Source organism: Manis pentadactyla, chromosome 3, assembly GCF_030020395.1.
Source record: "Manis pentadactyla isolate mManPen7 chromosome 3, mManPen7.hap1, whole genome shotgun sequence".
In the NCBI taxonomy this organism is placed as follows: Eukaryota; Metazoa; Chordata; class Mammalia; order Pholidota; family Manidae; genus Manis; species Manis pentadactyla.
Genome location: NC_080021.1, coordinates 67,313,556 through 67,338,309, shown reverse-complemented (window position 1 = coordinate 67,338,309; position 24,754 = coordinate 67,313,556). Strand labels below are relative to the sequence as shown.

General features: G+C 37.5%; 1 protein-coding gene across 8 annotated transcripts in view; it reads right to left on the bottom strand.

The window, feature by feature from the left end:
• SLCO5A1 (solute carrier organic anion transporter family member 5A1) overlaps nt 1-24,754 on the bottom strand; it is a 167,660-nt gene that overhangs the window by 51,327 nt on the left and 91,579 nt on the right. For 7 of the 8 annotated variants that reach the window (XR_005024922.2, XR_005024923.2, XM_057497996.1 and 4 more), the window contains 2 exons: nt 21,442-21,659; nt 7,199-7,363 (listed from right to left, as the gene is read on the bottom strand). Coding sequence is in view for 6 of the 8 variants with exons in the window: in XM_057497996.1 (XP_057353979.1) it covers nt 7,199-7,363; nt 21,442-21,659 (383 nt within the window). In the remaining 2 variants the exon portion in view is untranslated. The remainder of the gene's footprint in view (nt 1-7,198; nt 7,364-21,441; nt 21,660-24,754) is intronic. The other variant, XM_036886276.2, reaches the window with a different exon arrangement.

Sequence of the window (24,754 nt, the reverse complement as noted above, 5' to 3'; positions counted from 1 at the left end):
TTTTCTGGTTTTGACTTCCAACTCATATACATATCTTACATAACTTAAAAATCAAATTTAGCTTAAAAACATGATAATAAAGTAATCCTTAAAAACTGAAAATACATTAAAACAAATATATCAGGTTGCTGGCATAACCAAAAACAAAGAAGAATTGTTTCAAATAACTTTAGGTCATGTATTTTGCGTAGTATTTTGGTCATGCATCAGAGATAGCCTATGGATAAAAAGTACCACAAAGAAGTCTAAAACTGTGTGTCATATTTCACAGTAATAATACTGAGAGTTGGTTTGAAAACACACAAAGATACATACTTGGTTAAAGTATGTTAAGGTCATTAGGAAGAAAGAAAGATTTGCAGCATTAGAGCAAAAAGATACACTATAATCACGTAAGGTATGTAATAAACTGACTCTTAAATTTGAAGTAGAAATATTACTATAACCTCATGATTTGTTTTTCCCTTTTTATTCTAAAAAGGCCTAGGAACAATGACAACCTTATAGCAATGAGCACTCCTCATGTCCAGATGGTGATCTTCAAATACCATTTTATTGTAAAAGGGACCAGGGATCCTTGCAGAAATATGACTGATCCCAATTCTATGGCAGGAAACATATGCAAGTCACCTTTTGTCATGCTGGAAACCACAAACTACTGAGGCAGTGACAGAGGATACAGGTGCTAACTTGAAAGGGCTCCCAGTGACCAAAGACTGAACTGGAGCATTAAGAAGAATAATGACTACAATAGATTAAAGCATAGAAAACATAAAAAGCTATGAGTTCATTCATAATATTTTGTTTAACTTACTGGTCACTATACAAATTTGCTAGATAAATTTTTACTCTAAAAATTGGAAAATACAGGGAAAGAATCACAAAGGAAAGGCTGGTCATTTGGTGAGTTGATTTAAAGCAATTCAGAGAAACAGAGAGAAAGATTCATGATACACTATGATATAAACATCCCTCCCCAATACCTCCTGGCTGTCTCCTGCCCCAGAGGTTTCTGCTATTTTTATAATCAAGACTAAAATAACTCTTCTCTTAACAGATGGGATTTAACAAAATGCCTTTAAATTACCACTCTAAATTAGACTAATACAAAATTTGTTTTAAATCAGAAAACCTAACAAAACTTTTTTAATGGGTATTTAAATTTAACAGTCTCACAACACATAAAGGGAGAAACTAATTTTTATTGAGCATCTACTATATACCAGATGCTTTAAGAAATAATCACCTCATTTAATTTTTTCAGTAGCCCTGACATATGAACACTCACATTTCACAAATGAGAAACTGAGACAGAGTAGTTAAGTGACTTCCCTAAATTAAATGGTTTAGTTAAGTGACAGATCTGGGAATCAAAGAGAGGTCTGTGGACGACACCAGGTTGCCCACAACAAAGAAAACCAGATAATGTTGATGCTGGCTATGGCCAAAGTTTCAGGTGATGCAACAGCACTAAAAATACTGCAGTGATGAATTGGTTAATAACAAGTCTCCTTGTAAGAAATAGTATAACTCTATTGGGGAATGTAAGAATGAGCTTATTTTGTATGTGTGGGCTTGGAAAAATTATTTAATCTAAGATTTTAGAGCAGGAAGAAATTAGAATTCATTCCAGTCCAAATTATGTTTTTGAGGTTAGAAAATAGACCTAGAGAGAAAAACTGATCCACCTAACATCGCACAGCTGGGTTAGTTGCAGGAGGACAAATAGGCCGTCCACCTTATATGCCACCATAGCCCTTGGGCAGCTCGGAGGGGTAATGGCCACAGGCCTGGCATCAGTCCAAGCTGTCCTGCTGAATTACCAAAGTATATGTGCAGGGCACTGACTCCAGGTCAAGGAGTGAAACACACTGATTAATAGTGTTGCTTTGGAACCAAGGATCCGAGGCAAGTTTGGGGCTGGTTTGTACCAGCTCTTCAGAATTGTTCACTGATGAAAGTGAGCATGCTGATTTGAACCTGGTCTTGCTAAGACCCCATGTAGACTTCTGAGGTTGAGGCTGGTTATGGAGCAGAAACCTATATGACATGCAAAATACAGTATTTTTTAAATATTTTAAAATAAAAAAATCTCCTGCCAAGACTCCATTTTGGACTCTGCTTCCGGGGTGTTCCATGATCACTTAGTTGTGCTGCTGTAAGAAAGTGGGGTGGGTCCTGCCATGCCCTTCAGAGATGGCCTGTGGCTACCAAGTACACTCTTATTTTTGTGCTCTTGTCATATAGTATCTGTGTGTAAGTGTTGTTGCTTGGGTGCTCTGAGTCATCTTAAGCAATTGAAGCTGTTTAACTGTTACAGGTAGTGATGGCTAAGAACCTGCCGCACGGTAGGCACTCATACATGTCTGAAATTAACTGGTATTAATGATCAAAAAAGAGAATCTGAATATCTTGACTTATTGTCCACTATAACCTACAAAAGTTCTAATTAGCATTGAAGGAAAATGTAATTCAGTAAAATAAATATCTCCCTGCCCAAAAGATAAAAAGCCTATAATGTCACTCTTACTTCCTAATAGCCTCTATTTATCTCAAGACTGTTTACAAGTAGAGAAGTAGGAAGAGTCCAGCAGTTGCTGCAAGATGTTACTCTGAAAGGACCTTCTTCTCTCCCAGAGCTCACTGTGTTTGAGGGCACATGTGGAGTCAAATGTCATTGCCTGACCTTGGGAATGGGTAAGATGCTAAATACAGCTATACCTGATATAGTCAATTTGCACTTAAAGTTTAATTTTAATGTTAGAAGATCTATGTATATACTTATTAAATAAGTAAAACTGGATTTCATTAACTATTCTTATAAAATTAAAGACCTGGTACATAAAAGCTGTTAATGCCCTCCGCAGAATGTTAACAATCAGTCTAGTCTGTTCATGCTTCTCTTGCATCTCAAGATGGAGTGACTTCCAATGGGTGTAATTTGAGTTTAGTGCTACTGCTCTGAACCTCATCACAAAATCTCAAATCAGTAGCTGAACATAGATGGTTAAGTATTTAGTTAGAGAGCAATAGAAATAACAGCAACTTAAAAATAAAAAAATCACACTCCAACCTAGTCCCCTTACCAAAGAAATAAGAATCTTGATTATTCTCCAGTGAAAAACAAAATAGAGTTTTGCAAAGTTATTTCTCTTCGAAAGACAAATGAGAGTCCAGCGCTGAAATTCTGTGCGCCAAAGAGCAGGATCCCAGGAAAGCAAAAGGGATGCTGACCACAATGCTCTGAAGACGAGTGTTGCCATCTGGCACTCACGGTGAGGACTGTAGCGTACATGGGAATTGAATCTTAGAATACTGTTTTTCTAGGAACAGTAAAAAAAAAAAAAAAAAAAAAACCTGACTGTAAATGGTAACAGTAGCATATGCCTATTACAATAGTTCAATAAAAATCACCCGTGGATATTTCTGTACTCCAAGGAGTACAAGACCCTAGCCTCCTGGCTTTTGCTTATTGTTTGCATATCTTTCAGGAAGCTATTTAAACATCTTTAGACCTTTGTTTCCTCACCTGGAAAATAGGCATAATCAATAATACTGAATTAAATGATGTTATCCATAGACAAATGATTGAAGAGTGTTTCTACTCCAAAAACACTCAAACTTTCACTCTCAGACCTGTTCGAGATGCAAGACTTCAAATGAAAGCTGCAACCATCATCGTCATTATCATCATCATCATTGTCACAAATCATAACTTTCTTTCCTATAATATATGATTAAGTTATATTTTCTGATCTGTGTTGTTGTAACTATTTGAAGTTTGGTAAAATCCAGGACAAATTACTATTCACTACTTCATTTGATCCTCACAACACTGGTGCATAGAGGGTAGGTAGGGGGGCAGTGAGGGGGGTAGGCATCATCTTCACTATACAGACAAACTTCAGTTTTAGCAGAAGTTCAGGGAGTTCAGTGGCTTGGCCAAGGTCTCACAGCCAGTGAGCACTTAGCGGTGGCTGGATTCAAGGCCGCTCTGCCTAACCCCTCCTTCAGGACCCTTGCATTCATTTCAGGCTTTTTCAAAATACCAACTCCACAATATTTAGTGTCCATCCACAAATGTGACCCTAAATGGGTTAGCAGAAAGACTACACATGGGAAGAGAGTAGCATGAATACAGATCCACTATGTTCACAAACACCAGGGATGAAGGGTGGCTGACCAGGTGTCTCAAAGACGGGCTCATCAGACCCTGCTGCCACCACCTCCCTGCAGAGCACAGGTGTTCCCTGTGTGATCACAAAATGAGCCCAGCAGTGCTGAGATTCCTTGAGCAGATTTCTCACCCTCAATACCAGAAAACATTCATCTCTCCACACCCCCCACCTCCCACCTTTAGAGCCCTCTCTATTTCTGTCCTAGGAAATTAGCTGCCTTTTTTTTCCGAAACAAGCCTGCTTCCCTGCTCTTTGCCATTGCTCAAGCTGGTCCTCCACAGGGATTAAATGCCCTTCCTACAAAGAATTCTCCAAATGGTTGAATTCTACTATTCCTTAAAAGCTTGGTTAAAAGCCATTTCCTCCATGAAATGCAAATCAGACACACTACCCCGCCAGCCCTCCATCACCACAACCCAAGTCATCTATTAATTTACTTAAACAACTTTTTCTAAACTTATTTCATAAGTTTTCTCTCCTTTAGATCTGTAAGCCACTTAAAGTCCTACCTGAGTCTTTATATTCATCCCCCACACACAAGGCACAGGGCCATGCACACAGCTGGTGTTCAGTGACTACAGGACAGTGACAGTGAGCAAAGGCCTTTTGAAACATGAAACATGAAAAGTGCTTCATCTCTACCAAATAACACAACACAAGTGAACTCTGTGGAGGGTCAAGATATTTATCCAAATAATTTTTTTTAATGAAAAAGGGACTTTGACACAAAAACTTTGCCAGATGAGAAATTTAAACTATTTTAAAATTCTCACTTAGATATATTTCTTCATTCTCTATGTCACCAAATATATAGAAAGGGATTTAGAGAACAAAAGATTAAATTAAGTAAGTCCTCAAAATATATAATTCAAGAGTAAATATATAGATCAACTGATATAAATGAAAAAAGTCAAGGTGAGTTTTAAAAAGAATTATCTACTTTGTTTAATTTCACTGTAGTATGACAGACCACCCTCTACTCTTAATCAGTCCAAATATCTCTTGCTATTATTATTTGTTAGCCATCTAGAAAGGAAGGAAAAAGTACGTGATCTGGGAATACAAAACCTTTCATCAGAACACAAGAGTCATCAAGCATTGTATAAAATGCACTGATAATCATGGGGAAAAAAACCTGCTGATAAAATCAAAATGGAATTGACACGGTGTGATATTTCTTCTTTAATCCCAGGATGAACAAATGCTGTGAGCTAGCTTTATTCAGTCCTGCATCCGCCTAGCCAAGGGGCCCACATTCAGAGCCTAGACCATACCACTATAGACGCTGCAGCCAAATATCCCAGGTCCAGCTAAACCCTTTTCTCTATTTTTCTACAAGGAGTTTCCTACCTAGCCTCTGCCTTTACCAGTAATCAAGAGATGGTCCATATGCATTCAATATGCATCAACTCCTACCTAGCTTAGCATTGTACTGCTGCTCTGATAACCCTAGGGGCCAAAAAGGGGCACCTGGAAGGAAATGGAATGATCCAGACAGCTCTGTTCCCAGGTCCTCCTGAAATAGGGATGTATGGGATGGACAAGCAGTGTTTCCCAATGTGAGCCCTGAGGAACACTCTTCATGAGAAAGATGCCTTTTAAAAAGTCAGATTTCATGGTCAAACACATTTGGAAAGACTGTTCTCTGAACCTTCCTCCGTGAGTTGCAGAATGAACACTGGCATATTAAGGGTTATGAGAAGTCCTCCAGCAAAAAAACCTATAATACTTTATCATTATAGTCCCAAATTTATTTGACTATGAATCTTCCTTCCAGTAACTCCTTTTTAGTACTGAAAAACTTAGTTTGGGAAATGCTTGAGACTACTCTACATTTAAGTTATGTGGCTTCAGATCCAATCACAGCTCTTAATTTCCCTGCCCAAAAATTGTTGCTTAACAAAGGATTAGTGTAAGAATTAAGCTAAGAACAGAACATTCAGATTTTCTGACAACCAAACTGTATTCTGTAACTTTTACCATTATATAAGGACAACATACATTTTTGAATATCAAAGAGAGAAAAACATATGTTTTGGTGACAATTACAATGGCCCACAGAGATTTTATAGAGTATACACAACCCAATATGTAATGTCTTTTTACATGCAAAGTGAAACAGAGAACAAAGTGATTACCCAAACACTCCAAGTCAACTTCTCTTTCCACAATAATATATATAATTTTGCCTGCTAATTTTCAGATAATTCAAGCTTGCCAGGTTTGAATATAGACATGGAGGGCAAAGCGGGAGCCAAAGGCATCAGAAAAGTTATTGTAATTCTCCACTTAACCATTTAAATAGACTTTATTAATAAATTAAGCCATGGGCAGATATAGTCATTTAACTATCTCTGAAACCACTAAGAAAATATACAGAATATTTATGATATAATACTCTGAAAATTCTCCCAATAACAGAATTAATGTTCCCACACTTCTGAGCACCCAACTGACTATGCAAAAATATTGAGCACTAAGTTACGAGTCCATGATCAAAGTCTCCTAAAAATGAGTTTTCCCAGACATAAAATATCTTCTCAAATAAAATTCATAGATTTTTTTTCTAATTTCAAGCATCTCCAGTGATTGAAGTCTGTTCACATTTATGAAAGGGAAGTCCTGATATCATGGAACTGATCTATATTTTAGATTTTCAATTTTTAAAAATTTAACACTTCAAGATTCATGCCAACCCATAAAAAGATTTACTCAGATTTAAATCTGAATGCCACTGCCTATTTCATTCTTTTTAACAGTGACCCATAAAAACATCCACATGCAAAGTTCTCCCTTTTCAAAACACAGTTGGTAAAAATGTCACACAGTAATACAATGTGAATCAGAGAAAACATTCAAAGACTTCCTCCTCCTAAAATCTGGTAGGGGCGGGAAAGTCACTGTTAATGAACTGAATTCACACTTGGATGTTAGAATGAGCTTTCTTTTCATTCACTGCATTTTAGTTTAGTGGTCAAAAATGATCATGTTTTCAAGGAGCTCTCACGGCAGTGCCTTACCAGTGTAGATGCTGGCATTGGAAGCTGGAATATCAAACTGTGACTCGATGAACTTGGGAATGAAGGTAATGAAAGCAGTTACAATGGCACTCTCAGCTGTGTATGACAAACTCACAAAAAGGAATGTCATGTTGCTTAAGATCCTGACAGCTGCTCTTGGTAGGTCTACAAAATGACAAAAATGACAAATGAATGTTATAAACAAGGGATGGAAAAGAAAATTGAATTGTTTTTGAAATGAACTGGAAATAGCCATTCAGCAATATTTGAGAATATCGAATAGAGAATAAAAATAGAAAAACCTGATGACTGATTAGAAATGACCCTCTTTATCAAATAGATATTTTTAAAATTTTTCAACTAAGATAAGGCAATTTAATAAAGTATCTGAAAACATATCTATACACAGATATCCTTACGAGAAATACCCAACCAATAACTCCTATTTCAAAAATCGCTTAAAATAAGTTATTTGCATTTTTGGGGTTAAAACAATATTGTTCCTTATTAAGACCCCAAAGTCACTAAATGTGTATAATACCTGCAGTGCAATCCTTAATTAGTTTCCGCTCGACCCAACTAGCACTTCCCTGGGAAAATGTACTTCTGAATTGTTATCTCCCCAGTCAGGCATTGCAGACACCCACAGCAGACGAACTGGTACCTGAGATAAGACACCTGATCTTTCAGCCTCATTATGAAATAGGATATAATACAAATAAAGGGCCTAAGGGATAGGGCCACCAGGTCAGAAACTTCCAGGGCGTTCGGATTGGAGAACAAAAAGTAATGATCTTCAAAGCGGGAGAGCCCAGCAGTGGTGGCTCAGCTCTGTCCAGCTGCCTCTCAAGGAAAAGAGAAAAGACTCATCCTCAAGTTTATGCATTTAGTTCACAAAACTCACCATATATATTCTTTAAGATGTATGCACAGTATTTTCATTATAGCATTGTTTGTAACAGCAAAAATTTAGGGGAAAAAACCAAATGTGCCTCAGTTGGAAATGTAAATAAATCATGGCATAGCCATTTGATGAAATATTATGCAGTAGTTAAAAAGGAGATAAGCCTCTATGTACTGGCATAACAGGAACTCCAAGAAATATTTTTATTAATGAATAAAGCAAGGTGTGGCAGAAATATACATATGTGTAAATATATATATATACACACACACACATACAATACACATACACATATATATATAAAATAAGTAAAAATCAAACAAAGCAGTGTATTTATATATAGTCAAATATATACTCAGTATATGTAACACCAAGAAATTCTGTAAATGGGAGTAAGACTGGGAAAGAGAAACAAAAGGAGATTCTTATATATATACTTTTGTATTTTTTTGCATGTTCATAACATGAATTTACTCATTTATGTGACTTTATATATCTTCATGGAAAAGATGCATTATTTTTGACATGTATAGTCATCTCAGTTATTAGTAAGTTATTCTTATGCCAAAACATAATGAAATCATTTCTTAAAAATTAAGCAACAACTGTTATTAAAGCTATAATTCATAGCTATTCACCAGAATTTAAAACTTCGGATGTCAAAACTATTCACCATTATCGTTTTTAAATGTAAATGAATTTTAGTATTCTGTATCTTAATTGTTTAAAGCTTAAGTGAACCTTTTAAAAGAATTATTGAGATGGGTACTTTATATTTTAACATGGATAAACACACCAGAAAAAAACATAATCAAGGTATTTCATCAAATTAGCTAATATTCTCTTGTTAACACTGCAAATCAAAGTATCATATCTCAAATTTTAAAATAAGAAAATTTAGATTTCCAATCAACATTCAAATTAAGTGTATCTTGTATACTAAAAGCCAATGTGCTGAATCTAAAACATCTGGGAAATATATTTAAAAAAATTTTTTAATCCAAGATAACATATGTAACACACGAATATTTTAAAAGATACTAGTTATATAAAACTGGGTTTTCTTTGATACCCATTTGGTATGATAAAATAGCCTTCTAATTTCAAAGCTAACTAAAAATATGCATGTTTTCTCTCTTCTCTTTCATTTAAAAAAAGGCCTATGGTTATAGCAAGAAGAATTTAGGAGAAGGTCAGACTTTTCAATAGTGTTAAGTTTGTTTCCTTCTTTCTTCCACCTTTCTCCTTCCCTTTAATTGGGGCTAAACTTTCAAGCTACATACAGTGCAGGGGTGGGGCAGAGGTATCCAGAGTTGAGTCTGTGCCAGGTGGGGCTGGGAATTTGTTTATGTAGAAAAGGACTGGGTAAATATGGAAACACATTGAGACTAATGGGAGTCAGTTTTCAAACTACCAGAGAAGGGAGTTACAGATATGGAAAGAGTTCAGTTAGATATCAGACTATAACTGGAAGTAATGGTATGAATTCATGGTTTAGCTAGATGTCAGGCAGATGTGTGTGTGTACATGTATGTACATGCACGCACAGTAAGTTTCTCTACTAACAGGGCTTAGAAATAACAACACCCTGCTAGCAGTGAGACCACCTAGCACCCAGTTCTTGGCTTTTAAATGCCACTTTCCACTTAAAGGAACCAGAGCTCCTTGGAGAAATGTCTAACTTCAGGGTTGGGGGAGAAAAAATACAAGATGAGCCTGGAAAATCTTATGAAACAAGAAAGTACAGAAGTGCTCAGATGATGATGGGGACATGTCAGAAGGACACAGGAGACAATTTAAAGAATTTTCAGTAGCCAGAATCTGAAACAATTTAAGTTCAAGGGATGCTAAAAGTGGTAAGTGAAAGTTTAACAGGAACAAGACACAGTCAAACCTCATTTTTCACAGATTCGGTATTTCCAAATTCGCCCCCTCACAAAAATTTATTTGCAAGCCCAAAATCAATACTCCCAGTAGGCAGTCATTTAAGGACATTTGCAGAGTGGGAAGCAGTTTCAGCTGCGGGATGCACATACTCTTGGCTGAGGGTACACAAGGCATTGCTCTGTCTTCTTGTTTCAGCCCTCGTACAGTAAATGAGTGTTCTTTTCACAATGTACTGTCACATTTTTGTGCTTTTGGTGATTTGTTTAAAATACACCCTCCCTCCCCAAGCATAGCGCTCAAGTGCCATATAGGGTTCTTAAGTGTAAAGGGGCTGTGATGTGCCTTCTGGGAAAAATACGTGTGTTAGATGAGCATCCTTCAGTCGTAAGTGACAATGCTGTTGGCCATGAGTTTGATGTTAACGTATCAACAGTATATATTAAATAAGGTGTCTTTGAACAGAAAAACAAGGTTGTGTGCTGACTGACTGGTGACAGGACTCCACCCCTGCACTTCCCCTAGAGCAGTGCTTCAGGATTCACTGACTTGGTGCTCACGGTGACTTTACAGAACACAAATACCCAAAATAATAGAATTGACTTTGTTTAAATACCTTCAACACATTTTCCCACAAAGTACTTATATATTAGATTTATAACTGCAATATATGTATTACCTTTAGAGTAGAGAAACCTGGCAGATACAATATTACCCAAGATATAAAAGTTCACCTAAGCAATAACAGGGCAAATTAGCATTATGTGGCTTGTTATGAGGCATCATTTCAGTGATATGCTTACAGGAGTGCATAAATCAAGAGGCAATATCATCAAACCCAAATTGAGGGACATTCCAAAAAGTTACTGGCTTACACTTTTTGAAAAGATCAAGGTCATAAAAGATAAGGAAAGGTGAGGAACTGGTCCAGATTGAAGGAGACTAAAAGACACCACAACTAAATAAAACATGTGATCTGTGAATTGGATTTTGGACATAAAGGGCATTGTTGGGATGTTCAGCAAAATTTGAATGGGGCTGTGGTCTAGATGACAGCACTGGATCAATGTTAATTTCCTGGTTTTGATGGCTGCCCTGAGGTGATATAGGGGTGCGTCCTTATACTTAGGAAACATGAAGACTACAGAGCATCGTGTCAGCAGCTTCTCAGATGGGTCAGAAACATTAACAATTGGGGAATCGGTGTGCAGGGTACACAGGAACTCTTTGTGCTGTTTCTGTGGCTCTTATGGTAATTCAAAATTATTTCAAAAATACAAAGTTTTAAAGCTAAATTAGCAAAGAAACTGCTAAATCCATTAATTTGCAACCAAATACCTAATCTTTATGCTACAGAATGTATTTTAGATTAAGTTTCTCGGTGGCATTTGTAACTGTGTCATTGTAAATCAAAGATGCAATTAAAAGCATGATGAAGGAGAGATGAAACAATGGAGTGATTATCACTTTTTGATCATTTAATGTTTAGAAATCTTACAAATTCAATTATAAGGGCAAGATGACACTAAAATCAGAAATGCTTTAAACAGTGGTAGAGTAGGAATAAAATTCAATGAAAAGCACCAAAGTTCAAAAGAATGTAATATAGGTAGACCCTACTCAGCAATCACCTTCAAAATAAGTGCCCTGTCACTGGCAGATCTCTGGCTTGTTCCTGCATGCACATCAATAACAGCGTAAGGGACCCGTCCAGACAGCATGTGCACCTGGAGCAGGTGTCAAATTGCACTCCAATCACTAAGAGGGCTCTGCCACAATACATTTGATGTGGTCCCTCCCCTTGATCTTGCAAAGCTCCGGTCAAAGTTTCAGAAACTCTGAGATGCATGATGTGCCTGGATTCTGGAGGTAGCTGATAAGGAACAGGCTTGGTCAGCAAGGGCAGACACCACAGCTCATTGTTCTCCAGAGCCTCTGAGCGCGCAGCATGAGATGAAGCAGTAGGTATTGATGTGTTGGTAATGTTTTGACCACCTGGCAGAAGAGCTCCAGTATGTGTGAATGTTTTATGCTCCTTGTAAAATAAGCCTACAACCTGAAGTATCTTTTTAGAGTAAGGTCTTTGTTTGGAAGACAAAAGCTTTCCAGGAGCCTTGATGTCACAGAAACTGAGAGTGGCAATCATCTTTTCAAGCGGGCGGAGGGAGGAACTCTCTGGGAATACATTTAGTTTAGAGAAAAATGTATACCGTTGTGGAAAGGAGTTTGTGAGGGCCTTCCACACCGAGGGACCCTGGGTCGGGGGCTCTTTATGCCAAAATGGAAGGGGTTTTGTCATGTGACCTGACATCCCAAAATGAGCGGACTACGCCAGGCAAGCAGGTTAGACTCAAAGGTGCTACCAGAAGGCAGCCCAGTGGCCAGGAGAGGCCTGGAGCACCTCACCACACACAGACTGGCCAAGCCCTTTAGCTTTGTGTCCCTTGGTGTTGGCACCTGAGACAGAGAGGTGAGTTAGGGGATGAATATGCAGCTCTGAGTGAGGACACAAGTAAGGAGAAAGAAGTGAACCCCAGTCTTCAGCTGAGTATGCAGGGTGACTGTGGGCAATGAGCATGATTTCAGCGCTGCCAGGAAACAGCTAGAACCTCACCCTGGAACCCCAGTATCTCAGGTGGATTGAACTTGCTTCTGTCCTTTACAGTCTGAAAGAGCCTATGTCATGCCTTTTAGTTGTCTTGGACTACTGAAACCAACGTTTTTTACAAAATGATATATTTTAAAAAGATATGCCAACAGTGGGACTGATCAAAAAAAGAGAGAAGGCCCAGCTACCATGAACTTGGCCTTGTTTCCAAGTCCCCATGAGACAGGGCTGCTGCCCTTCCAGTGTAAAGCCCTATGATTGCCCCCGTAAGCTCCCTCTCGGGCCCTGGTCTTCCTTAATGCTGTATTATTACCGTTTTCCCCATGAAGACTCATGGGGAAATGTCAGCAAATGTCAAACTAATCTTTTGAATCTCAGGACTAACACTCCTCCTGTAGGAAGTTGTCAGACAGCCTGATATTCACCCCCTGTAAGCTCCCAGGGCACATTGTTCATATCACTACCCATCAATTCTTCTGTAGCTGTGTGTGTTTGCCAGTCTGTTTCTTTCAAGAGAGTGTAAACATTCCAGGAAAGCAGGACCTTGGTGTATCTGCATATTTCCAGCTCCTGGTATATGTCCAGTATTCAGTAGGCACTCAGAAAATATACTTGGAATGTATTTATTTATTAACATTCCTTATTACATCCCAAAACTCATTTGTGCTCAGACAACATCCATATACTTGAGAGAAAATGAAGTCTATTCCAAAGATTCCTAGTTTCTGCCTGGAGAGTGAGTTAGGAGTAAGAAAGCCTAAGTGATAAGATCAAGGGTAGTCCCATGGTGTGAGCTTTCCAAAACCACAGAAAACTGTGAAGGACCAAACAGATGATCCTTTTTAAAGTAGGGCTCTTTAAAACTAAAGAATCCTGAAGGGATTTAGGTAAGCTTATCAAGTTAAAATTCCATTAAAGAAAACTTAAAATTCTATCAATAGATGAAGAAGGAAATATGCAATATTGCATTTATCTGGCTTAACTGGGACAGAGGTATTGTGTATGCTTGAATGTTTCAGATAACTGAGTGATTGCCTCTTTAAGCAACAAAGCTTTAAATATTTTTTATGTATTAACTGGTATTACTGGAACATCCATACCATGATCTGACATTGTCCTCAAGATTCAAAGTCATAATTATGAAAATAGTACCTATACGTTAATTGGTTTTAGCATACTTTTTAACCTTCCATTTATTTTCTGATTGTGTATGTGTGTGCGTGCACACGCGCACATGTTTGCAAGAAAATTCTTCCCCATGATGTGTTTGTGTTTGCTTTTACCTGGTGACATTCTTTACTTCCACATCAGCTTTTCTCTGTGATGTTCTTCAAAAAACCCCTTCTAAAAGTAGACATAAGTTTTCAATTTCATTTGTTTGACTTTTTTGTTGTTATTTAAACTGGGAATGGGACAAGGAAGGGTGTTTGTTTTATTATAAAGCTGCTGAGTACATTTCATTACCTGGAAACTTATATTTATGCCCAGGTATAAATTTTAAACACTAAATACCAACCAAACATACTAACCCCTGTTAATACTTTTCATAATTTTTCTGACATAGATATTATTGGACATAATAGGACGTAATAGTTCTTCTTATGAAAAAAAAAAGATTTATCCATTCAACTTATTTTCCTTATGTTTAAATTCAAGCAAAATAAATACCTTTTAAAAAATAATTTATTGGTGTAAACAAACACCTTTAAAAGATAATTTATTGAGGTGAAATTCATATAACATAAAATTAACTATCTTATTTAAATAATTTGGTGTCATTTAGTACATTCACAAAGGTGTACACCCCCCATCCATCTAGTTTCAATATATACTTTTTTATTATTAAAAAATTTAAGCATTTATGTTCAGGAGTGAGGCTAGAATTCACTTTTATTTTATTCTTTGTATTTTAATTTTACTTTCTAAATCTTCTATGATAAACATATATTACTTTTATATTCCTAAAAAAATCAAGAAATTGCAATTTTAAAAGTGCATCAATTTCAACCTCCAATAGAAATCTTCCCTGACTGAGGCAGCCAACTAGGAATTCCTTCTTCCTCTTCCTAAGAATGCACATGCCTCCATTGTAAGCCATATTTTATTATATTTTCCTTTCTACCTCCATTTGAAGGCAGGGTCTGTAACTTTCCACATACATATCCTGAATTCTTTATTCTCTAGTATTTGCTCAATAAGGATATTTGTGAAAGAAAAAAAGAAATAAAGATAGGAGTTTTCTTAAGATAAATATTGCTACCCATCTACCTCAATAATTAGAAATGATGTTTAGGAACCAGTGTAGTCCTTTCCTAAAACTTTCAGATAATGCCAATTTCTTAAAAAAAAAAGTGAAATTTGAGGAAAGTGTCACTTAAACAAGCAGATAAAGGCAGCTTAAATGGACTAAGTCAAACAAGAATTCACAATAGGTGTACACAAAGAGACCAAGAGTAAAAATGGAAACACCAGAGTGGAGGTCATTGTTATACAAAGGCTGAGCATTTTATTGATAAGTTATATGATAAATAGCATGATATATGTCAAAATACAGGGTACTTTTAAAGCACATGGGCAGGACCTAAGCTCGGTCTCAGGGGCTTAGGAAAGGCTCTAGAGGTGGGGGGAGGGAGAAAAGGAAGGTGGTGCAAACATGGAAGGAGCATCACAGGGTAATCATAGTGGAGTCAGGCCAGGTAAGAGTATGCTCTGGCTGTAACACATGAGCTTTCATATTAATCATGTTTTTTTTTAAGTTTCTGTATTTTATAATGCTTAACATCTTAAAAATCTTCCTGGCTGGGGACTAGCAGTTCTTAACATTAGCAAGAGCTCAGCTGAGAGCTCATCTTGTATATGCAAACCAACCAATCCTGAGTCTATAGCCCCAAACACCTCCACATCTAACTCTCATACCCAAGCCAGTATTTCCCGGGCCCTAAGTCACCCTGGACCAGGTACCAGACAACTAGAGAACACTTCTACAGCCCAGAACCCACTGGAATTGTTCAGAACAGCCCATCCTTTTTTTCTCTGCCCTGCCTTGTCTTTCCTGAGGAAACCCCACTACAGTCTCTGGCCTCGCCTTTCCCCTCACCCCTGTCTTTAGTTTTCTACCAAAACCTTGTGCTTCTCCTGTGTCCCTGCATGGTGAGGCATGCCCTCTTCTCTTGGGAACTGTAAGTTATAAATTCTTCTTCCATAGCATTAACCCTTCTCTGTCATCACTCAATCACCTCCATAAATTAAAATTATTTGGGTACAAATTATAGAACCACTTTCTATAACAATTCTTCATGAAATTCCTTGATTTCCTTCTCTTATAAGTACTTACAGAAAGTATTTATTTTTTCCTTTATCCCTGATCTTTTATTTCTTATTATTTGTATACTTTTAAACCTTCTGGTGCGTCAGAATGTTGGTGGAAACATATCCTCACCATGTAGTGAAAACCTCAATAACGTCCTTTAGAGCCTGTAAGTCTTGCACTATGCTGTGTATTTCATGGGCATACGGCAGATACAACTTTTTGATGCCTGCTACCCAGGACCAATAAACTATTTTTTAGTCTTGTCTTTCTGTAAAAGCAAAAACAAAGTTGCTCCATGTACATAACATGACCAACATAAGACCCAAATGCCCCCATTTCCTGCTCATTTTCTTTGAAACTAATGACCCCCGCAAAGGTTCCCCATCACAAGACTGCACAAAAGCATTCCAGTTGCTCCCTCCCCTCCATAGCACACCGCCATTCCCTGCCTGCCAATGAAGGCAGAAGGAACTGGATGACCCTGGCAACCAGGATCACCTCTGGGCAAGCGCGTGGAGCTCCTGAGCCACAGACCTGCAGACAGTGGACAGAAACAGCAGCCACCAGGGCCCGAAATACATCATTAGTGCTTCCTGGCCGAGTACTACCCTCCTGTGCTTAAATCCAGCACTGATAAGCATTTTTATATACCTTTCTAAGCAGCTACTATTCTGATGAGAAAGCCCACTGTTACTGTACACTGAGTATAAAGAAAGTCCTTTCGTTTTTAGAACTCTCTGCCAGGCCTGTTACCATTTACCTTTTACCTCATAAGCAATAAGTCTAAATCTAAAGGTTTGGCTTACCTCAAGAAAACATACACATAACAAAATAAATGTGAAAGAGAAATGAAACAAAGTAGAAATAGACATAAATAGAGCAGAACATCAAAACCAGAGAAAACAATTATGTACATTTGAGATCCTTCCTGAGCTTCAAATCTGAGTTCCCTGCACCAAAACAAACAACTGTATAATCATCATTAGCAGAAACATTCTAATTGCATCACAGAAAACAAACTTTCCCTCACTGTGTTCTGGAGCTGTGATTCTCAGTGTGGCCCTGGGACCACCAGCATCAGTGTCACCTAGGAACTTGTTATAAATGCCAATTTTCAGGGCAAGCCCCAGTCCTCCTGAATCAGACACTGTGGGCTTAAGAACGGGCATCCAGGGCTTAGAGCGTAGTCCTGGTAGGTCATACAGGGAGGGGACCTTTCTGTGGGTGAGATGGGAGATGACAGAAGCTTTGAGCAGAGGAGTGGCACTTTAACAGAATCCTTCTGGCTGCAGAGTTGAAGGCAAGTGAAAGAGGACAAGAATAGAAGCAGGAAGATCAGTTTCGCAGCTACAGTCCTTTCCTCTGCTAGTCAAAACCACACCCCCTTTCACTTGGGCTCTGCCCGTATCTTTCTATCCGGGTCCCCTTCTTCCCTTCCACCGCTGATGGAGTGCCACCAGATGTCTGCTTGAACCTCCCCACTGCCCATTAGGGATGAACTCAGGTAAAGGCTAGAACTCAAGCTCTCTGCACACAACCTCACCTTACCCTGCCAACCTCATTTCCCAGGCCTTGGCCACACACGTCCGACACACCAGCCACAACACAGTTGTTCAGCATTTTTAAACATGTCTGCACAGTTTGACATTCTTCCCTTTGCTCTGTGATATTTTTGCCTTTGCTCTGGAATGCTCCCATCATCCCACCTCAACCTACAGAAATGCTCCCAGCCTCCCCAAGTCCATCACAAACCCCACCGCCTCCATGAAACCTTTCCTGATCCCTTAACGAAATCTGACTCTCACAGGCCCTGAGCCTCACACCACCGTATCTATCCTCCTTTGTGGACTTTACTATATTTCCATCTGTACTTGTCCTGTCTCCCTCAGTGAACTATAAGCTTCCTGAGGGCAAACCACAGCTCACTCATCCCTGGCTGCAGCATGGAATACAGTGCCCTCTACAGAATGAACAGTTATTGTATTAAATGATGACAACATAATCCTTTAGTGATCAAAATCCCATAATTTTCAACAACCTCTTTAAATCAAGTCATCACCTTAGAGAAACTACTTATTTAATTAGGATTATAAATATATTACATTCTAACACAGACTAAAGTCTAGCAGAGATAAATGTTATATTTTATGCTAATTAATCCTGAGTAATTAAGTTTAAAAGATTAAAAGTGGACACAAAAATAAAAATTTTCTTATGAATAACTGCCACCAAAAATTTTCTATTTAGGAAGATACCCAGTTAAATTTGGAAGACTTTAAAATGCTGACCCTCAAGCCTTAGGAAAATTGATCTGTTTAAATATTTTAAGTGTTTATTTTTATTGGTTAGATTTTGATGCAATCAATGCTAATCTCTTTATGGAAAGGTGATACAGACACACTAAAAATTCTACTTTCTCCTTTGTGGTGTTTTAAAGCAGTCTCATCCCTGAATAATTTATAATAAAAATCTGGAAATACTGAGTCATATTTTCCCAATGTCTATTATTAAAATGTGAAAGCAGATAATGGGAAGTATAGTATATTTAGTTCTAGTATTCTCTGCAAGAGAATTTCCCAAAGGGTACCATTCTGTATGGCTAAAATTATTTTCTTTTTAAGGAAGCATAAATTACTAACAGCTATCTTTCTACCTCTTCTTTGAAGAAGCTGATATTGGTATCTAAATTCCAAACTCAAAATAAAGACAAGGAAGAGTGCTGTTCCAGAAAACAGGAAAAAGGAATAGAGGATTTAGGAATTAAATGCAAATTTAATGCAAAATGAAATCTTAGCAACCATTTTTTAATTCAAGGCTGAAATAATATTTCAGCTTTGTAATATAAACTGTGTCAACAGTGAACTGATTCCCAGAGATTTAATTTGTTCTTTTGAAAATCAGATTAAATATTAGACTGCCATTTCCTATACGTGACAGGTATTAGATACTCTAAAGGAAATCAATATGTGCAAAATAAATATAAATTAATTTTAAATATTCTAATTGAACATTATTCCAATATCAGCAATATCACTTGAATCATTTTTAGCAAAAAACATTTTCACCTTATAATCTCATTTAAAAATGATTCCTTTCTAACAGGAGAAAGTATCTCTTGAATTAGAGAATCCAGCACAAGTGGAAGTAATAAAATGAACCAGCTCTGTGTCCCAACCAGGAGATTTATCTGCACATGTGAAATACGTCCCCACAGTTAAGGCATAGGATGCAAAATTTGTGAATTTATCAGAAATACAAGAAAATCAGAATGGAAACATTCTACAAACCAAGTACCCATCAGTGTTAAAAGACTCCTTTTATTCTATCTTTAAAAAAAACCCTCAACCATCAAAATGAGCACAGAAAAGATGGAGAAGAGCAATCCCTGGCAGCACAAAAAGATATCCAAAAAAATAGTGTATAAATTCAATTTTGAAAAACAATTTTAAATTCCATGATGTCCTTTATCACTTGTGAACCACCATGCCTAAGTATGCTTCCCCCCAGAAGCAGGTCCTAAGTCAAGAATTCAAGTTCAAGAGTTTATTTACGAGGGGTGGGGTACAGGAAACGCTGTAAGGGAGTATGGACATGATGCCCGGGGGAGGAAGGGCAGCCTACAAAAGATGCAGAAACATACCTCCGAGTGGTCTCACCCCTGAGGTGAGGGAGCTGGGGTGTTTATCAGTCACTGGTTAAGAGCACTTTGTAGGGGGGTGGGGCAGGGGCAGGCAAAGTATTAATTCCCATGCACTTGAAGCCTGCCTTGCACAGAAGCCAAGCACTTTCCCAGGCTACAAAGAAAACCTTCAAGCAAAAACCTGCAGACCTTCAGACAGGTCCTGGCACCTGGCAGGCCTCACCATGAAGATGGTTAAGGTCCCAGAGCACAGAAGGGGCACTGCCAGCACTTTCTACACTGAATCCTCCGAAGGAACTCGGTTCCCATCAACACTCATACCCACTGTGGCATTTGAGATCCGTCTTCTCTCCCTTTTCTCTACTATCTAACAGAGCACGTCTTTCCCACTCAAGCCCTTTACCCCTACAACATATGAAACACAGGTATATAATATACAATTTTAGCTTTCCTATGGCTTCATTTCATTCGTTGAGTCCACTTTTTATTCTCTATAAACTAAGACTCTAGGCCTATTCCTGTGTTGTAAATTCTTTAACATCAACCTTGCTATCAACTGAGTCATAACAAAACAAGACAAAACAAAACACTCCTTTGCCAGTTGCTATTATGATCCATACTTTGTCCATGAAAAATGAAGGGCTGGCCCACATGGTAAGAGCTCAGGCCACACTAGCATCCAGAGAATTCTTTATGTTACTAGTGCTGAAGTAACTTGTCAGCTCCAATAGTACACATTGTCACAAAATAAGGGGTTGGGGGGCTACAAATCTAAAACTTACCTGAAAAGAAGGATTTTCAGTGAAATTTCACTTCACTTGCTTTGAAAAAGTAGTGTTTCAGAATTGCCCAGTCTAGCCATTACTGTTAGGCTGCAGGGACAGTTCCATGCTATATTAGTAACTTCCTTCGAGGCCAGAAAGGTTCCTCTTTGGCTTTAGTGAGTGTGTAGTCAGTGAGAGGTCAATGTGCCTAGGTAAATGTTACCTAAAACAACCTTGGCTGATGTAAGCCCTTGGAAAATGTTACGCTTCATAAGTTCAAAAAAACAAATCGATTCAGGAAATTCAGGAAACAGACTGACACTAATGGGTGTGTAGCATTATATGTTTCTTGGATAAAAAATAACTTACTGTCACTCAACAGGTATATTGAATACTGAATAAAGATTGCCTAGCTAAGATTAATTTAATTTTTTGAGGTTTGATATTGCCTAATCTAGTTTAATAAGGCCATTACTTTTAAGAGAAATAAAAATGAAAAGATAGGCCAGTATACATCACTGAAACTGTGTGGATGTTTTGACACTGAGTTTGGAGGCCTATCCCTTCCCTGGCTGCCTTTCTCTATGGGCTACGTACAAGCATTTGACAGAGCCACTGTTGAACAAGATCCCTGTCCAGTGGAAGGTTTTACATTTATGTAAGAATCAGGCCACACTGTCAAACCTAACAGAAACCATTCATGATACAGTGCAGTATTTTAAAAATCAGACATCTCAACTCATAAAAAATGACATAAATGAATGTCTATATCTTTAGGACCTAAATCAGTGCTTCTCAAGCAATATGTGAAGAAGAAGCATTTTGTAATTATTGTTTCTGGTTTATCATGCACTGATACTTTTGCAAAATACATTAAAGATGCATTACTAGTAAATAATTTTTTTAAATTTGTAAACATACAAAATGTAAGCTTAACGTATTAATCATTATTAGATTGAACAGACACAAAATTACTGTCAAATTTCTTTAAAAGTTTCTCAACACTTACTTTCAATTTCAGTACTTAGTCACAGACTTGCAACAGGTGGTGGACAGCACTGGCCTGAGACCACACTTTGAGTAGCACTGATCTGAAGTGCAATGCATGTATTTATTCAAGAGATATACTTTACCTCTGACATTCTTTCCAAATCCCATAGAAGAAACTTTTTTATCCACTTGTTCACTATTGTTTGATTTCTCCTTCATAACGCCATCATCACCAACATCATCAACAGAGAATTTTTTCTTTTTCTTTTTCTTGTGTCGAGGTGGAAGCTTTTTTGGAAAAGCAAACATTGGGAATATCACAAGTAACATTGCAATGGCACAAAGGAGGAATCCACTCCACCTAGAAAATTGAGAAATGTGAATAGCATGTATGGCTTTTGAAGAGTGAGAACAAATCAGCAAAGCAGAAGTTTGTGGTGATAAAATTCTCCAGACAAAACTTTTTACTTTCATCAACTGTAAAGCAGTAGGAAGTTGGACAAACTAAGAAAATATAGGGATCCTCTGTGCCTGATATAAATGATAAATCTACCTGATATTTATACTAGTATTATAATAAATATTATCATTAGCAATCTCACTAGGATTTCATTCAAGCGTTTGTTAGTTCTGCTACAATGTGCATTTTATAGTAAATCATTACCTCTTAAATTTAATAGAAAAATAATAGACTCCACAACATGCTTTGTGGAGAGACTTTTTTCTTAGGAGAAGATCATTAATATTTAGTGTGAAAAGTATGAAATTGATTTTTAAATTGCTGGTGGCATTCAAATATTTTTTGCAAGCATTTAGAAATGTATTGACCTCTCTTAGCTGGCCCTATAATATTTAACCATAAGCCCTACCAAAGACATTTATATTTGATCTTTGCCTTCAAGAATTTAAAACCTAGTCATAAACAAGCTTAAAATATAAAAAATAATCTCCAAGAAATGTAAGAATGTATACAGTTAAGTGTTAGATCATGTGGTATAGACTATGAATGCCATAAAAGTTCAGAGAGGAGGAAATGAATGGCAGAAAGCTCCTAGAAGAAGTAGCCCTGGTAGAATCGAGATTCTGTCTTTGAATCTGAGGTTGCCATGCTGCAGAGACTAGGAAGCAAATTCAAAGTAGAATCGAAATTCTAGTTAGTCCTGTATAGGAGCAAGGTTAAATTAAGGCCTTGGGCTTCTTCCCTATATAATTCCCCAGGGGTAGCTTCTTAATCCCCTTTCAACCTTTCCTTAGCAAGTAGAGGTCCCTGGCGACCTAACAGGGTCACCACTTTCTAACGAGGATTCCCCAACTCCAAACTCTGTTCTTAAAGCTTCCAAGTTCATAAATGCTCAGACTCTGTCCACTGTATCAACACATTCCCATCAGTTGTAACCAAAATGCAAGCAGCATTACAAGCACTAATGTTAAATTCCACCCAGTAAGAACAGAGATCAACTGTGAAGAGAAAATTTCTTTTTTTAGAAGTGTTCCTGTTAAAGTGCTGTTAGCTGCTAAACGTCACAGTTTAGCTGAGAGAATAATTCCTTGAACCAGTAATTAATAATACAGTGTGCTACTTTCAAAAATACTTAAAATTTTATCAAATAAAGATTTTAAAACAATCAGAAAAACACTTTACTTCAAGAAGACTACTCAGGGCCGACCTGCAGCAACTACAAATATGATCACGAACCCAGTGCCTCACACAAGCTAGGTACTCAATAAATTTCCTGAATAAACTGAATGAGATAGTTTTCAAAGAAAATATAGTCATCTTTTTTCAGGGAACATACAGCTATGATTTTATCTGGCCTCTTTAGTACAAGGCCTTTCATAATCTGCCCCTACTTATCTATCACTTGTGAATCTCTTTCCACAAACTCTACATTCAAGTTCCCTGAGTCCCTTCAGTTCTCTAGACCAGAACAAAACAGGCAGTGCAGTATAAGGGATCATCTTTGATCTGTGACCTCAACTGACCTGAGTTTTTGCCTGTCTGTACCACTTACTAGTTCTAAGATCCTAGGGAAATTATTTCACTTTTCCAAACTCTCTTTCTCATCTGAAAGGGGAGTAATAATAATTGGGTTTTTTGGGGGGGTCATCAAAATTAATTACAGAATATATAATGGATCTAATAAAATGCCTGCTCCCAAATCAGCAATCAGTTCATGGCAGCAGCAATCTTACTTGTTTTGTTTTTATATACATCTGGACTCAGGCTCCCCACCCCCACCCAGAGCCATTGATTTAAATTTATATGAAAACATTGAAGATATACTCACAGTAATCCAAAGTGAGTGTAAATAACAGAAAGAACGAGGGGAAGAATTACAGCAAATAAACCAAAATAATATAAAACTTTGGGGTCATTTTAAAGCAGAGCAAACAGGCCCACATTTTTCAATGGTCTTCAGTAACTTTGATATAACACAGGATATAAACATGATACTAAAGAGGACCCTGAAAAACGCCGAGTAAGACAAGAAAGTTCATGTTATATGATAAGTTGGAAAAAGATACATCAATAAGAGCTGAAATTGAAAAATCAGGGTCCCTAACTCCCTCTCATGAACTACTACTCAGATTATTCACGAAGTGGGGTCAATTAGGTGTATTGATTAAAAGCGCCACCCTGGACTCAGTTTCTGATCCCAGCACTCACCAATTCTGAGGCTTTGGGCAAGTTATTCAAATCACTGAACATCAGTTTCCTCATCTTCAAAAATTGGCATAATATTAGTGACTACATATGATTGCTAGAAGGCTTAAATGAAAATGTTCACAAAGCTCTTAGGATAATGCTTCACACAGTAGGTACTTGACAAATATTAGCATTATCTATTCCTTCCTTCACTCTTACATTCTGTATTTATTGCAAAACCTATCATTATTGCTAGGTGTTTTCTAAAATAGCATTGTATCAAATAACTTTGTTCAAGGTAAAAGTCTGTTACAAACAGAGCTACTCAACAGTATCCATTTTTAAAGAGACTCCTATTACATATTTCTATACTGACAACTTTAGTCATTTGTGGAACTAATATTGGGTCATTAAATGAATAAAAAAAACTTCTTCAACATTCATTAAATTCAAAGGACTGAGCAGTATCTAACACATAGTTTGTAGCAAGAACTATTTAAAGCCCCACACATATAGAGACTTATTTATTCCTCACAACAACTCCATGAAGTTACTGTAGCTACTCCCATTCTTTGGATTCTTTTTTTAAAACAACAACTGAAGCACAGAGAAGTTAAGTAACTTCCCCCAGGTCACACAGCTATTCAGTGGCAGGCTGGGATTTAAACCTAGGGGAGTGTTGCTTTAGGGTCTGCATGCACACTTAATCACTCCCCTTTGTTACCAACTGAAAAGAAAACTTCTAAAAGATGGCCTAAAGCACTTGTCACTCTAAAGCTCCTGCCTCCTTCCTTCCTCCCTCCTGCCCC